The 14,528-nt window shown below is 37.8% G+C and overlaps 1 protein-coding gene across 1 annotated transcript in view; it reads left to right on the top strand.

Moving 5' to 3' along the window:
* The window catches only part of LUZP2 (leucine zipper protein 2), a 293,256-nt gene extending 280,086 nt beyond the window's left edge, over window positions 1-13,170 (top strand). The window contains exons 11-12 of the mRNA XM_062197489.1: window positions 12,057-12,134; window positions 13,066-13,170. Of these exons, the coding sequence (XP_062053473.1) occupies window positions 12,057-12,134; window positions 13,066-13,170 (183 nt within the window). The remainder of the gene's footprint in view (window positions 1-12,056; window positions 12,135-13,065) is intronic.
* The last annotated feature ends 1,358 nt before the right edge of the window (window positions 13,171-14,528 follow it).

The raw sequence follows: 14,528 nt of genomic DNA, 5'->3' as shown, positions 1-14,528 counted from the left end.
CCCATGTTTCATTGGTTTTGATCCTGTGCCCACTCCAGTAATTTATTTTTTATTTTATCTACAAAGTCAGTTAACATTCCAGACTGCTTGGCATAATAACAGCAGTCTTCTCCCTGGAAAAGACAAATTCCGCCCTATTGTACTGTCAGGAGATCTAGTGCTCTCTACGTTTTGCAGAATCACAGATTCCAGGGAGTTCATTTGTTCTTGTAAGTTGGAAGCCTCCTGGTGGAGGCTTTCAATGTCAGTGTCTGTTTGTTGGGCCAGTTGTTTTAGAGGGTGTTGAGACACATCCAAAGCTGTGGCACCTGTGGCCGTACTTCCTGCTCCCAAGACTGTTGGGAAAAGGAGGGCAACTACAGGGGTTGTGAAGCAGGAGGTGTGTTTACTTAGGATGTTGTTTCTGTTTCTCTGGTATAGATAAAAATTGGGGATAAGTATTACCAAGGTGCAGAGAAGATGGGCAGGGGTACTGGCTGTTAGAAAATCATTGCGGTACACCAAATGAGTGACAGGGGGAGCTTTTACAGCTTTTCTGTTTTGATTGATAATGATGGTGTTGTAGTCCCAGGGTAGGGCTGCCTAGTGTGATATAGGTGATATAGGTGCTGGATCCTATAACAAGGGATGAAGTATAGTTACAAGGTACACAATGGGTGTCTGTGCCTTTGTTAAGTGATGTGGCAAGGAGGCCAGCACAGAGAATCCCCATTCTTTGACTGGCAGACATGCCATCCACCCTTGCCCAAGGATGATCTCGAGAACTGAAGGATGGCAAGTGTAAGGTTTGCTAATTGTTCAGCAGGGAGTTGGGGGTAAATGACAGGTGCAGTTTGCTTGGACTAAGCCTGTTTGGCCAGCGATTGGATTTGGGAAGAGTCCTGACTTGCCTGGAGGGGTCATGGTTTTTCCATAGGGATTTTTATTATATTATTTATGCTCCTGGGATCCTTTCCTTTTGCATTGATAAGAATACTGGCTTTTTGTTTTCAAAGCTGCCAAGGCTCATGGGGGTTGGTGATAGTCTATGTTACTGGATTACATTTCCCAAGTCTGTAGGGGGACAAGGCAGGCAAGACTGTTTTTAGTTTTAAATATTGACCTCATCTTAGGGGAATATTAGGCGGGTAAGGTTCATCTGTTCACATTCACATAGGGCAATAGCACTGGGGAAGAAGGGGAGAGTCCTGGATTGGGCAGCCCCATTTCTGTCCATAATTGGCTAGGTTTCCTTCTTGGAAACAAAGATATTTGTAGTCTTGGGTATCAGGTTATTCCCATATTATACCCCATATTGTATTTGTCCTTTGCATCCTTACAAGCATCAAACTGAATACTAGCTGGGGAATCTGCTTTTGTGACATTTTAGACCCCTAGGATTACACAATCTTTGTCCCTTGCCTGAAAATGCCAAAAATGAGTCTGGTTAGGGGTGAGAGGTAAAGACAAAAAGGGGAGGGGCCAGTAAGAAGGAGAGATAGCAGAAAATCATCCTACAGAGAAGAAATTAAAAAGAGTGCTAGGAAAAAAAAATTTAACAGGTCCAATCAGTTGGAGCTTTACAATATGAAGTTCGAACAGAAAGTAAAAAGGATATTTGCAAAGGTGTGAAGTAACAGAGACCACTCTTGCGTGATGAATAAGTGGATTTGCTCCGAATTGAAGTTGATGAAAGTTCTCTGGAGCCAGAGATAATCAATCAGCTGTCAGAGGCTGTCAAATGAGATTTGAGGTGAAGTCATCCAGAGGTCTTACTGAAAGGCTGTGAGGAAGGTGTAGAGTTGGGGCAGGGTAAAGACCGTTAGGCAAGATGGTGCCTGTGACACAGGTCCTGCTCAAGAAGCGGGGGTGATAACTTAGTTTGAGTGATGTGTGGCTGGTGGAGGTGGCCATATATTGGGCGTGGATTGGCATAGGAGGGGAGATTGTGGGCGGGGCCTTTTTTAGCCTGGAAAGGTGGGCCCAGATGGTGTCTTTATCTAGTTTAGCCATGGTGAAGGTAAGGCGAATGAACTTGTGGGGCCCCTTCCATGCTGAAGTCAGAGGGGAGGAGGTTGGGTTTGAAAGGTAGGCGATATCTCCTGTAGCCAAGGCCCATAGGCAGGCCTCAGGAGTAGGGGCCAGTAAGGCCCAGTTAATATGTTGGCATAACAACAATCTGCTAGGTGAAAGGAGAGGAAAGGGCATGTTGGAGGGAAGGTGGAAGAAGCAAAACTCAAGCCCTGGGAAAGAGAAATATTTGTTAAACATGATTCGAAGAGATTTCTTTGGCAGACTTCTAAGCTTTAGAAAAGCTAAGGATGGGAGTTTTGTCCAATGTTTGATGGAGAGTTTGGTGAGAATTTATTTTAAGGATCTATTAGTCCTCTTGACTTTTCATGATAATTGAGGCCTATCAGGAATATGAAATTTCCAAGGGATATGTAAGTACTGAGTGACTTGTTGAGATACATGGGAAGTGAATTTGAGTCCATTGTATGATTGGAAGAAGGAGGGGAAGCCAAAACTTGCTATAATTTCTATTAGGAGGAAGTAGTCAACCATGGGGCTCTTTTACTGGTAGTGGGAAATGTTTCAACCTACCCCAAAAAGGTGTCAATTACTACAAGGAGATATTTAACTCTAGACACAGATGGCATGTGAGTAAATTCTATCTGCCAGTCCATGGCAGGGAAGTAGCCCCATAATTGGTGAGTGGGGAACTTTGGATGTAAAAGATTGGTGCCAGGATTAGTCTGTTGGCAAGTGGGGCAGGTCTTAATGAGGTTTTCTAGACATTGTTGGTTTAGAGGTTGTAGAAATAGGTGAGTATTTATAAACTGCAGTAAGACTTGAGTAGAGGGATGAAAAAGGTAGTGTAGAAATGAGAGATTTGTGGGGTAGAAGGGTTAGAAGGGTGTTGGAATGGCTTTGAGATGGTAGCCATCAGGGCAAATAGAGGATTTGGGGTGCTGACCAAAAGGTGAGTGGGGGAAATCTGTTTTTCCATTTGGCTTGTGATTTTTTTAATGTGGTCAGGGAGGATTTATCTCTTAGGTGATCCTGAAAGTGGAGTACAGTGGTTTGTTTGGGAAGGAAGGCTGTTTTGAGAACATAATGTGAGAGGAATTGAATACAGGAGTACCCTTCTAAGTGAGAAAGCTGCATTCTCTCCAGATTAGGATATTATAGTGAAGAATATTATAGGTATATTTAGAGTCAGTTACTTGTTTATCTTTTTGTAGTGTGAGATCACAGGAGAACACAATAAGCTCTGCCTGTTGGGAAGCAGTTTTGGATGGCAGGGGTTGTGCTTCTAATAGGATATGTTTATACGGATTAGAGATGTTTCATTTTATGATTGCATATCTTGACACATAGGGTGGTATCTTTTGGGGTCTGCCATCAATGAACCAATGGGGGATGTGGCTGTCTTGGAGAAGCTTATAAGTGATATGGGAGAAGGGTTTGAGAATGAGATCTAAGAACTTGCAGTAATTGTGTGACATAACATATGAATCTTGGGTATGGAGAGGGGGAAGTGTTGCAGGGTTTAGAGTGAGGCATGGTGAGAAGGATAATGTTGGGTCTACTAGGAAAGTATGTAGGATCTGGACCCTGAAAGGGGGAAGAGAAAGAAAAGCCAAATGTCTCACCAGGTCTCGGAGGTTGGGAGGTGAGTGAATATGTAGGGTTGTTAAATTAGATAGCTTGTGGGCTTCTGGCTGCAATAGGTCCAGGGTTGCAAGGGCTTGGAGACAGAGAGGCTACCCTCTAGAGACGAGAGATCCAGCTTTTGATTAGTTAGGCTACTAGAACCCAAACTCATGTAACGCCCCCTTTTGGCACAGAAGGCAAAGAGCCTGCCCTTTATTGGTGTGGACAAAAAGAAAGAAGGGCTTGGGTTTGCCAGGGAGGTGGAGAGTGGAATCATGGATCAGGACTATTGTAGTTTTGTGATCAGACTTGTGAGGGAAGTGGAAGTGAGGAAGGGCTCTTTTGGAGGCACTTTAGTGGCCACATAGAACAGATGTGAAGTAAAGGAGAAGTTAAGGATCCATATGCAAAAAGAAATTGGGTAGCCCAGAATGGAGAGTAACTTTCTCTTAGTTGAGGAAATGGGTGTTGCAGGAGCTCAGGAATATGTTAGGGTTGTATAGACCATATTTTGTGTGGGATATGGAGACCTAGGTATGTGATGACAGTGGGCACTATTCAGGCTTTAATGGGAAAGACCTTATATCCCCATGTAGCTGGGGCATTTAGGATGGTAGACTAGCCTTGTAAGCAAACTTCTCTAGAGGCACTGCAGAGGAGATGGTCCACATATTGCAGGAGATAGCTAGGGGTGAGGTCTAAAGTTAGGTGGTCTGGTTGTAAAGCCTGACAAAAGTAGTGAGGACTGTCACAGAAGCTCTGAGGGAGGATGGTCCAAGTTAGCTGCTGGAACAGTTGGGAGTCAGGGTCTTGCCATGTGAAGGCAAAGAGAAGGTGAGAGTTGGGATCCAGGGGGATTGAAAAGAAGGCATCCTTGAGATCTAAGACTGTGAAATGGGTATTGCCAGAAGAGATAGAGCATGAGAGTATAGGGTTTAGGAATGATGGCATGGGTAGGGACAAAGGTTTCATTTATTTTGTGTAGGTCTTGAATGAGATGATAATCTCCATTGAGTTTTTTGATCTCAAGATAGGGGTATTGTGTGGGAGTGTATGTGAACGAGGAGAAAGAGGCCTGAACAAGATGGTGAATTACAGCCTTAAGACCCCGTTGGGTATTAGGGTTAAGAGAGTACTGCTCTTGTGAGATAAAGGCAGTTTTTTTAAGATTACCAGGACAAGGGAGTGATGTCAAGTGATGCTGGAATTGCTAGTGCCCCAAAGTAAAGGGACAACAGTGGGTATGTCATCAGGCAGAGGAGGTGGAGGGAGATAGGAAACTGGGAACAGTAGGAGGTGTGGAGTTGTAGACAAAAGATCAAGGTGGTGTCTAGTGGTGATATGAAGGCCAAGATTTTTTGCTTGGAGAGGAATTCTCTGCCCCTTAGAGGCATAGGACATTGTAACAAGAAAGACAAAACAAGAATCTCATGGAAGCCATGGACCAGAGTAATGGAGCTGAAGGTGCAGGGAAGGATTGGGGAGATCTGTGTTTCGATGGGGATGCCTGAGACTCCTTTAACGGAGATGTCAGAATCTAGAGTATGGCCTGAAAATGTTGTTAACAGAGAGAAAGAGGCCTCTCTGTCCAGGACAAAAGAAAAAATTCTGTTTGGCCACTGTCCCAACAACCCAGAATTCTTTGGACAAGTCAGAAACTACCCCCAGGGTCAAAGAACTTGGGCCCTTTCACTGTAACAGTTGTGCTGGGGAGGAATCAGGGTGGCGTTGCTTATCAGGGGCATTAGGGTGTCCCTGTGGACAGTCTCATTTCCCATGACACCATTGGCTGCATGTGGGGCAAGCTTTTCTTGGGAGCCTCAGGTTGGAGCATGCTCTTGCCTAGTGTTCAGCCTGGTTGCAGCAAATGCAGGGACCAGGTGAGGTACTGTATTTGGATGTTGGAATATTGGGGCTGGATGGACTTTGGTTTCTGATAGCTGAGTTCAGCATGTTATATTTGTTTTTTCTCTCTCGGTCCTTGTCTCTTTTTGCATTATCTTCTTGGTTGTTATATACCTTAAAGGTCACATCTAGGAGATCCTTTTTTATTGTGGGGGAAGAGAGGTTTTGGGGTTTAAGCCCTTTTTATAGCTGTTGTAGTCTGTAACTGATATCAGGTACCAATTGGCTAATGAACTGGACATGAAGATTCGGAGTCCTGGCTGTGGAGGTTACATCTGAATTTGAGTATTTTTAGAGTGCTTCAGTAAGTGAGATAAAAAGAGGGTCAGGTTGTCATTGGCCCCTGAGTAATTTCTCTAACTCTGTCATAGTTGACATAGGTACAGTATTCTTCGGCGTACATTCATTCTAGGAGACAAGGTAGCATATGGTTAAGTTTCCATGTGCCCAAATCTCTCGACTGATACACCCACTCTGTCCTGATGCTCAGGAGAGTGATGGTGCCTTCCACTGGACAGAGTGAAGGATTGTGTTCAGCCAGGTAGTCTGCAGGAATCCAAGCTGAGTACCAGATATGCTCCTTTTCATCAACTGTAAGTGTAGAGATTAGTACATAATAGACATCTCCCCAGGTGAAAAGGTATGCTGTGGAGAGGCAAAGGAACTCCTTTTTATATTCAGATGGATTTTCAGAAAAGGAGCTTTATTTTTCCTCAGTTTTGCTCATATCAGCCAACAAGAAAAGGACATGAACCCTGGGGGACTCTCTGGCCCTGCCACCTCCCTTAGGGAGAAAGTTCATGTTTGCCTGTGAATCTGAAACCAATTGAGGGGGGGCGGGTTCCAGTGAGAAAGGGACGTGGGCGGGCCAGTGGAGACAGTGCTTGTGCTTGCTAGAGGGAGGCAAGGGAAGTAAGGGAAGAGATGGATAAGTCTGACTTGAGGTGGTGGTAGAGGATCCTATAATCATAGAGGTGTTAGAGGAGGGAGTGGAGAGAGTTTGGGAGGGAGCTTCTGATTGTAGCTGGGGGATGGAGAGGGAGTTTTTTGGGAGAGTTGAGTGGTTTGGGAAGCCCACATGGTGGGGGTCAGTAAGAAGGGCTCATTAGCTGTATCAAAGGCATCTAGATTGAGTGGTGAGGAATTGTACCTATGATATACATGAAATCTGTTCTTTTTATATTAATAAAATTTAGAAAGTCACTAGTATTAAATGTTTTTGCGGTAACACTAGTCAGAAATGTTTTCTCAACTTTCTTTTCTTTACTTCTCTTAACCTTTCCTCTTGTTCCTCTCTGTGTGGGCATTGCATGACATGTCTCTACAAGAGAAAAATTTGCAGTATCAATGGCAACTAACTGTACTTTGGTAATAATAATCACAATAATAATAAGAAGGTGTAAAAATTATTCTCTCTTAGTATCTGTGCTGATTTTTGGTGTATTATTTTACACTCAAATTAACTTCATAAAGAACCAGATTAATTGTATAGCAGAATAAACTGAGGCCATTAGAAAAATAATTTCACATTAGATGCATGAACGTCAGAGTTAAAACCTCAACAAAGTCTATTTACTCCAAGGAACTTTTAACCAACCACCACGCAAAACTACATTTTTAATACAATGTTGGAAATGAGTTCAACAATTCTTAACTTCCTTACAGGCAGTTTGTTGGAATCTGGGGGAATATGCATCATCTTTGCAACACAGTAAGGCAACTCAATGAAGAAACCTCCCCTTTATGTTCTCACCAAGTGAATTCCTGTTTCAGTGAGAACTATGTTTAACAAGATTCTTATTATGGCACCATACCTGCAAGGCATAATTACTTGACCGTTATCTCTGTTGCCTTTCTGAGAAACACTAAAAATTTTATGAACAATGTAATCCTAAAATGCCTATGTAGCACAGTAAAAGTAAATTTAAAAGCAAGGTTTCTACAGGAACAAAATATCAAAAACGATGAGAGTTGTCTTCCAGTAACATAATATTTTCCTTAATCTTGAAATTTAATATGTTTTCATTATTTAGGTGACAAAGGTTTACCACAGAGGGTAGGATATACTTGCATTAATGAAATAATATACTCCAGAAGAAATCCTATTGTACCTTCCTCATGACAATGACTTCAAATAATACTTCACACATAATCGACTTTAATGCCAAGTGTATTGTATCTTTGATGCAGAGATTTGTAATGCATTTGTACATTATGAAATATTGGTTCTAAAATTTCAGTTGTATATTTGAATTACTGGGTGCTGATTGAAAACATAAGCCCCTTATTCAAAGGATGAGATGAAAACTCGGTAAAAAATATACATATATAATGACTCCATGTGATTATGTAGAGGGGTCATGCAGGATCAAAGATTTAAGAAATTGTTAAAATCTCTGAGAAGAACTGTAGTAAATACAAGCATTTAAAATTAAAGTCAGTTTTCCTCAAATGTATGCAACTTATAGAATCTCATTTTCCAAATATATTTTGGAAAACCCTACACTATGCAGATTACCCTCTGCATGGATCATATTTTATAGCTTGATTTCATGCAGTTATTCCAATTTATTTTTAAAATACTGAATGTTGATAAAAGAAAAGAAAAATCCGGCTTGTTTGTAATGTTAAAACAAGAGCAATTACAATTTTTCTAGGGAAATGTAAGATTCCTATTCTAACTCACGCTAACATAACATGAAAAAAAAAATTGTCTTGTGTGGTGCAAAAGATCCTTGTATGCATTTGCCTAAAGTTCTGTGGAAAAAAAGTGTTAAGCTTTTGATGATTGTTGATTTATGTTATTACAGTTATAATCTCACTCTTCCTTTATATTGTATGCCTACATGAAAGAAGGAATTTTGTATTAAACTTTTGAAACCCCTATCAAATATATCTATTTACTTGGAGATTACTCATTAACCATTTACTTTCAAAAACACATCAAACTGTGATTTAAGAGTGATATGTATAGTCCCCATCTTAAAAGAACACACAATATTTGAAAAGATGGATATGCTTATATAACTTAAAATGGTGTTAAGTGCTACTCTGTTGCATTCATTATACCTTTACAGTAGGAACAAATTACTGATTCTGTCTAAAGGAAGATGGAAGAGGGAAATGATTAGCTATTTTTTAAAGTCTCACAGTGAATAAATAATTTTATTAAGGTTGATGGCACACATTTAGACAGAGTAAAGTTACATGTAGAGTGTTCAGTGAAAAACAATGTAATGTGAGAATAGAGAACATGTAAAAACAATTTTGCTCTAAATTCTAATTGGAGTATTTCTGATCTATTACATTATCTCTTTTGAGATTCATGCACTCATTTTAGAGTGCTTGAGTGTGAAGCCAGAGTAGGTCTCCACTTCATATTTGAACAAAGGAAAAGAATTCACTTGTGTAATTTTATTTATCCAGTGGCCATTCATTATTAGACTAAAACCTTGTTACACATGCAAAAGATTATAGAAATCTCCATGCTGTCTTCCATAATGGCTATACTAGCTTAGATTCCCATAAACAATGTTTTAATAAAGTATGCTTTTCTCTGCATCTTCACTAGCATTTCTTTTTTGATTTCTGTATGTTAGCCTTGCTAACTGGGGTGGGGTGAAAACTCACTGTGTTTTTATTTGCATTTCAATAATGGCTAGTCATTCTGAGCATTTTTCTCCTGTTTCTGTTCACCATTTAATAGAGATTCTTCAGAAATCTGACAATAGATCTACTGTATGACCCAGCCAACCCATTCCGGGGAATATACCCAAAGGAAATGAACTCAGTATATTAAATAGTTATCTGTAACTCCATGTTTATAGCAGCTCATTTCACAATAGTTAATATATGGAATCAACCTAGATGCCCATCATTTGATGACTAGATAAGATACTGTGGTATATGTACACAATGCAATAGTACTCAGACATTAAAAAAAAAAAAAAAATGAAATCCTGTCACACCAAAGGGGTTACAACTGGAGACCATTATGCTTAGTGAAATAATCCAGACACAAAAAGATAAATATGTGCCTTCTCTGATTTACGGTAGCTAATTTATAGGGTACAAAAACAGAAACCTCAATGCATAAGAGTGAAATTGACATCTTGTGATTTCATTATTGTTTATAGCCCTTGTGAGTATTGCTGCAGATCAATGGTCTTTCTACTTTTTATTGCTGAACAATATGTAGAGGAGAATTAAGCCTGTGATAATAAAGAGAAAAGTCAATGATTACAATAAGTCTACTTGATGTAGTTTTGTGTTATTTCTATTTTCTTTGTATTTTCATGTGTCCAGATTTTTTTGTTAATGGATGTTTTATAATTAGAAGAATTGAAAGACATTGGAAAATATTTGAATTAAGCAGGCTTGTTACTTTCCTTTTAGGAGAAAGCTAAAAATCAGCTTACACGCTGTAAACATGCCTTTTATACTAATTTTGTCACTTGATTTTGTGGCACTCCTTGCTATAAAATTGCTTATCTGGATATTAAAATGTTCAGGCATTTGCTTGACTGTTTGTGGTTTCTCTGCTGACTTCTATTAAAAAATGCTACTGAGATATTTCTGTAATACTTCCTATTTGCCATTCATTGGTTTGGGAACTCTGTCATGTGAAAGTAGAATTTCATGCAATTGCCTACCAGGATTTCCTGTATTAGATGTGTCTAAGGAGATACAATGGTCTGTGTTCTTTTAGGAGCATCAATATTGCAAGCCATAAAGCAATACAATTAATATGATCACAAATCCTCTTATTAACAGTTTAATTTAAAATTTTCTGTTTGCTTAATTTATCATTCTAATCTGAACTTGCCTGCAATTTGAGAAGTCTATAGTAGATATCAAATTGTCTTTCAGTATTAAATATCCATCTGGGCACAATTAAATGATTTCTATTATTTCTCACCCTATCCATTTCATAGCTATACTTTTAGTTTTTAGGAAAAAAAATCTTTAATTTTGCCATACACCTCAATAAGATGTTTTAATATCAAAAACAATGACAATTTCCAAAGAAATACCCATCCACTTATAATTAGAACTTCACACATATAAGTTTATAAATGTAAGGATACTTCCAAAAGTTCAGGGGAAAAAAAATGGTTTGAAAAGATGTGTACTGTGGTGTAAAAAACTTTGAAATCAATGTATTTTTTATAATTTTATGTTACATCATATTTATTACCTTCCAATATATATTCTGCTACTGGTAAAAGGGGTAGAATTGTGCAGTATAGTTATGTCTAAAAGATGCCAAAGAATTTAGATACAAAGTCACTTAAAATGAATGTCAGAAAAGCTGTCATGTAAGCAACTGGCGAATTGAACACCTCAAGTTGTAAGGAGTTTATGGTATCACAATGCAACAATATTTAAACAAGTAAATAAATAGACATGTTTCTGGTTTAAATCTATATTAAAATAATTAAAAATAAGACAGTTATTGGTTAAGTTTATTTCTATCTTATTTAAAATGTAGAAAATAATTTGTGGAAGAATTTCACATCATGCTATTGGTAAAATTATTATTTGTATTTTTAGGCTGAAGATTTGTTTTAAGTTTAAGGATATTATAATGAAATTTTATACATAATTTCAAATTTTGTTATCACTCCCATTGGAAAATAATAAAGAGATCAGAACAAAAAAGAAGAAAATGCAAGTATGTTATTGCAAAAATTAAAAGAAAATAAGAAAGGAGAAGGGAAGAAGGAAAGGATGGAGGGGAAGTATCATTATATATTTGGAAATGGTATATGTGAAATGCATAAAATGCATCCTCTTTATATTAATAAAAAGTAAGATTACAGGAAATCACACATGAGAAAATTCAAATTCTTACATAAAAATAATTTTTGTGGTTACTTTACTAGTATGTTTATAATAAGCAGGGAGAAAGGAAGGAAAGGAGGCAGGGAGGAAGAAAGGGGGGTAGAGGGAAAATTTAATACTGTAATCCTGGTGAAAATGTAAATGAAGACTAGTTAGAATACTTTTTCAAGGCCCACATTCCATCTTCCACAAAACTGGTAAGGCTAATAAAATGAGATTTCTTCACTAGTAAAAAATGGGAACTTAGTTCCAAAAATATTATTTTAAATATATATTGAGAATTTTTTGCTAGACAGATTTATGATCGTATTCTTTGCTTTGCTTCATGGCTTGCAATATTAATGCTCTGACAAGTGCTCAGACCATTGTCATATTTAAATCTTAAAGTCTGGATGTATCATGAAAAGTTTTAAAATTCTCTAATTATGTTAACTTTTTCCTGATAAGAACTTTCAGTAGGAATTTAGCTTGTAGCAACTGACTGCCATAAGGACTGATGAGATCCCAAAACCAACTTAGAATTCTTGATCTCACCTTGTAATCTTGCTCATGTTATGAACCAGTCCTTTCCGCTTGCATCAAGAGATGGAACTGTCTCTCTGGGAGAGGTTCAAGGGCATTTTTCTATCTCCTTTGTTTGACTGACCTATTTTTCTATTTTTCTTTTGTAGGCGGGCAGAAACTGCTCCTTGAAGCACAGAGAGAATTCCACAAGTAATGCCACTGCAGAATCTGAGCCTGCCCCACAGGTATTCGGCTTGTTTGTGTGTTTTAGTTTGAGTATGTCAAAAAACGCTTTTTAGATCCATTGGGTTCATTGCTTTTCTCTTGCTGAAGCTCAAGCAGAATGATTTACTGGCTAAAATAAAATAATTCCTTCATCTGTGCACTTGAGTATTTCTGTACTGGCCACTAAGCTTTTAGCCTAATTATATGAGGTCCTCAGAAGACCAACTGTGAGGGTGCCTGTCTCATTTCCCCACATCTCTCTATCAAGATATAACATAGAAATAGACAACAAAAAATTGATTATTCAGCTTTATTCAACTTAGTACGATGTTTTGCAAAGTTTAGGCTAAGATTAATCAGAGTTGTATCATTTGGTTAATTTTTTTTTCAAAGTAGTTTTTTTTAAAAAAATTTATTTATTTATTTGAAAGGTGATGTTACAGAGAAAGAGGCAGAGAAAGAAAAGTTTTCTGTCCGCTGGTTCACTCCCCAAATGGTTGCAATACCCATGGCTGGGCTTGTCCAAAGCCAGGAGCCAAGGGCTTTTTCTAGGTCTCCTATGTGGGTGCAGGGGTCTAAGTACTTGGGCCATTTTCTGCTGCCTTCTCAGGCACATAGCAAGTGTCTGGATCAGAAGTGGAGCAGCAGGGACAAGAACTGGTGACCATATGGGATGCCAGTGCTGCAGACAGCTGCTTAACCCACTGCACCACAGTGCTGGTCCCTCAAAATAATTTTGGGGTATCTTTCCACTTTTGGACAAGATATTTTAATGTACATACCTGAAATACAAGTAGCTTCTTTGTGTTTGCACATTTGTATCTGACATTATTTTCCCTAAGATATTTTTGGAGTTGTAAATTTTCATTACTATTGCCAAGAGTTTAGATTTTCACCTTAAAACTCATTAGTCTTGACTCCTCTAATGATGTTTTCTGTATTGTTTGACAGAAACTACAAATGCCTCCTTGTTCTGAATGTGAAGTGAAAAAAGGTCCCAAAAAACAACTGAACAGCTTTGAAGGCATGGCAACTAGAGAAGAGAAAATACTGTAAATATCAAGAAACCTGTTAAAGATACCCACTTGCGACCGTATTCATACTCTTTTTAGACCACAGTCTTGATGGAAATACTGTTTCTAAAGCATGCAACTTTTCCACAGTTTTATGTAACTTTTTAATCTACAAATTTTCCAAAAGATTTCAGGCCAATTATGATCCTTAAGCAATAACCTAATTGAAATGGATATCCACAGTCATAAAAAGCTTCGTTGTCATTGATAGATTATCCGGTACAAATTGGTCTATTTGGAAATTAAATGCAATGTCACACTTAATTCTTTTGGAATATTTGGATACCTAATACTACTATGACCTAATTGTTGAAGTCAACTGGAGGGTAGTAAAATGTTATGAGTGCTCAGCATTTTTAGAATCGAAGCTGCATTCAGGTATGAACATTGTTCATATTAGCCACTTGAATAACTTTCCTCAAGGTTGCAAGTTTTATTAGCATGGACTTTTTTGTAGTGTTTATTTCTTCTATTATTTTGAACCAATAATTTTGTCAAGTAAAGTCTGTGAAAGATTTATTTAACACAACACATTAAATATGATGTGGACAAAATATTTGGTTAAATTTGTGACGCAAATAAGTAATTTTTTGCATTCTCTAGACACATCCCTTATTGTAGGTCCGCTGGAATTACTCCAGGTAAAGAATTAAGTTGTTCAAAATGTTTGGCATGATATTTGATAAAAATTCAGATAATAGTATGTGAGATGAGAGAATAATTCTAAAATATGGATATACAATCAGGTAATATGCATTTCAAAATGGGTATTTGATGAGAGGAAAGTAGCCATGTAGAGCCAAAGAACCCAGATTCATATTTTTTGTGAAAGACAATGCATTACTAAAACAAAGGAATAGCTATATTAATCCTTGAAACTGGGATTCTTTATAGGAATATCATTAATCAAATACATGCATTCATGAATAAACTGAACATAGCTCACAAACAGGAGAATTAAAACTCAAATATCTTATAGATAGTTTTGATACAGCACAAAACTTGCAGACTCAAATCAATGGTGTAAATCAATATGGAGGTTGTCTATATCAAATATATTTACCTATACTTTTTAGAGTGATTTTGAGAGTGCAGAAAACATATAAAACCATTGATTTTACAGATTGAATTTGACAGGTTTCAATGACTCCAATCTGAGCAATGTATCTTTCAAGATAGTTAGTAAAAAATATACTAAATTAAATATTTAACCAATAGAAAAATTTACTGGGATATTCTGACATACCTTTAATCACAAGGACAAACTCAAATAAATTTACTGTTTTTGAGAATTGGGAAATATCATCAATAGTAAAAGTAGTGCTATGGTATAGAAATGGA

Source organism: Lepus europaeus, chromosome 7 (genome assembly GCF_033115175.1).
Source record: "Lepus europaeus isolate LE1 chromosome 7, mLepTim1.pri, whole genome shotgun sequence".
Lineage (NCBI taxonomy): Eukaryota > Metazoa > Chordata > Mammalia > Lagomorpha > Leporidae > Lepus > Lepus europaeus.
This window is presented reverse-complemented; position numbering and strand designations above follow the sequence as displayed.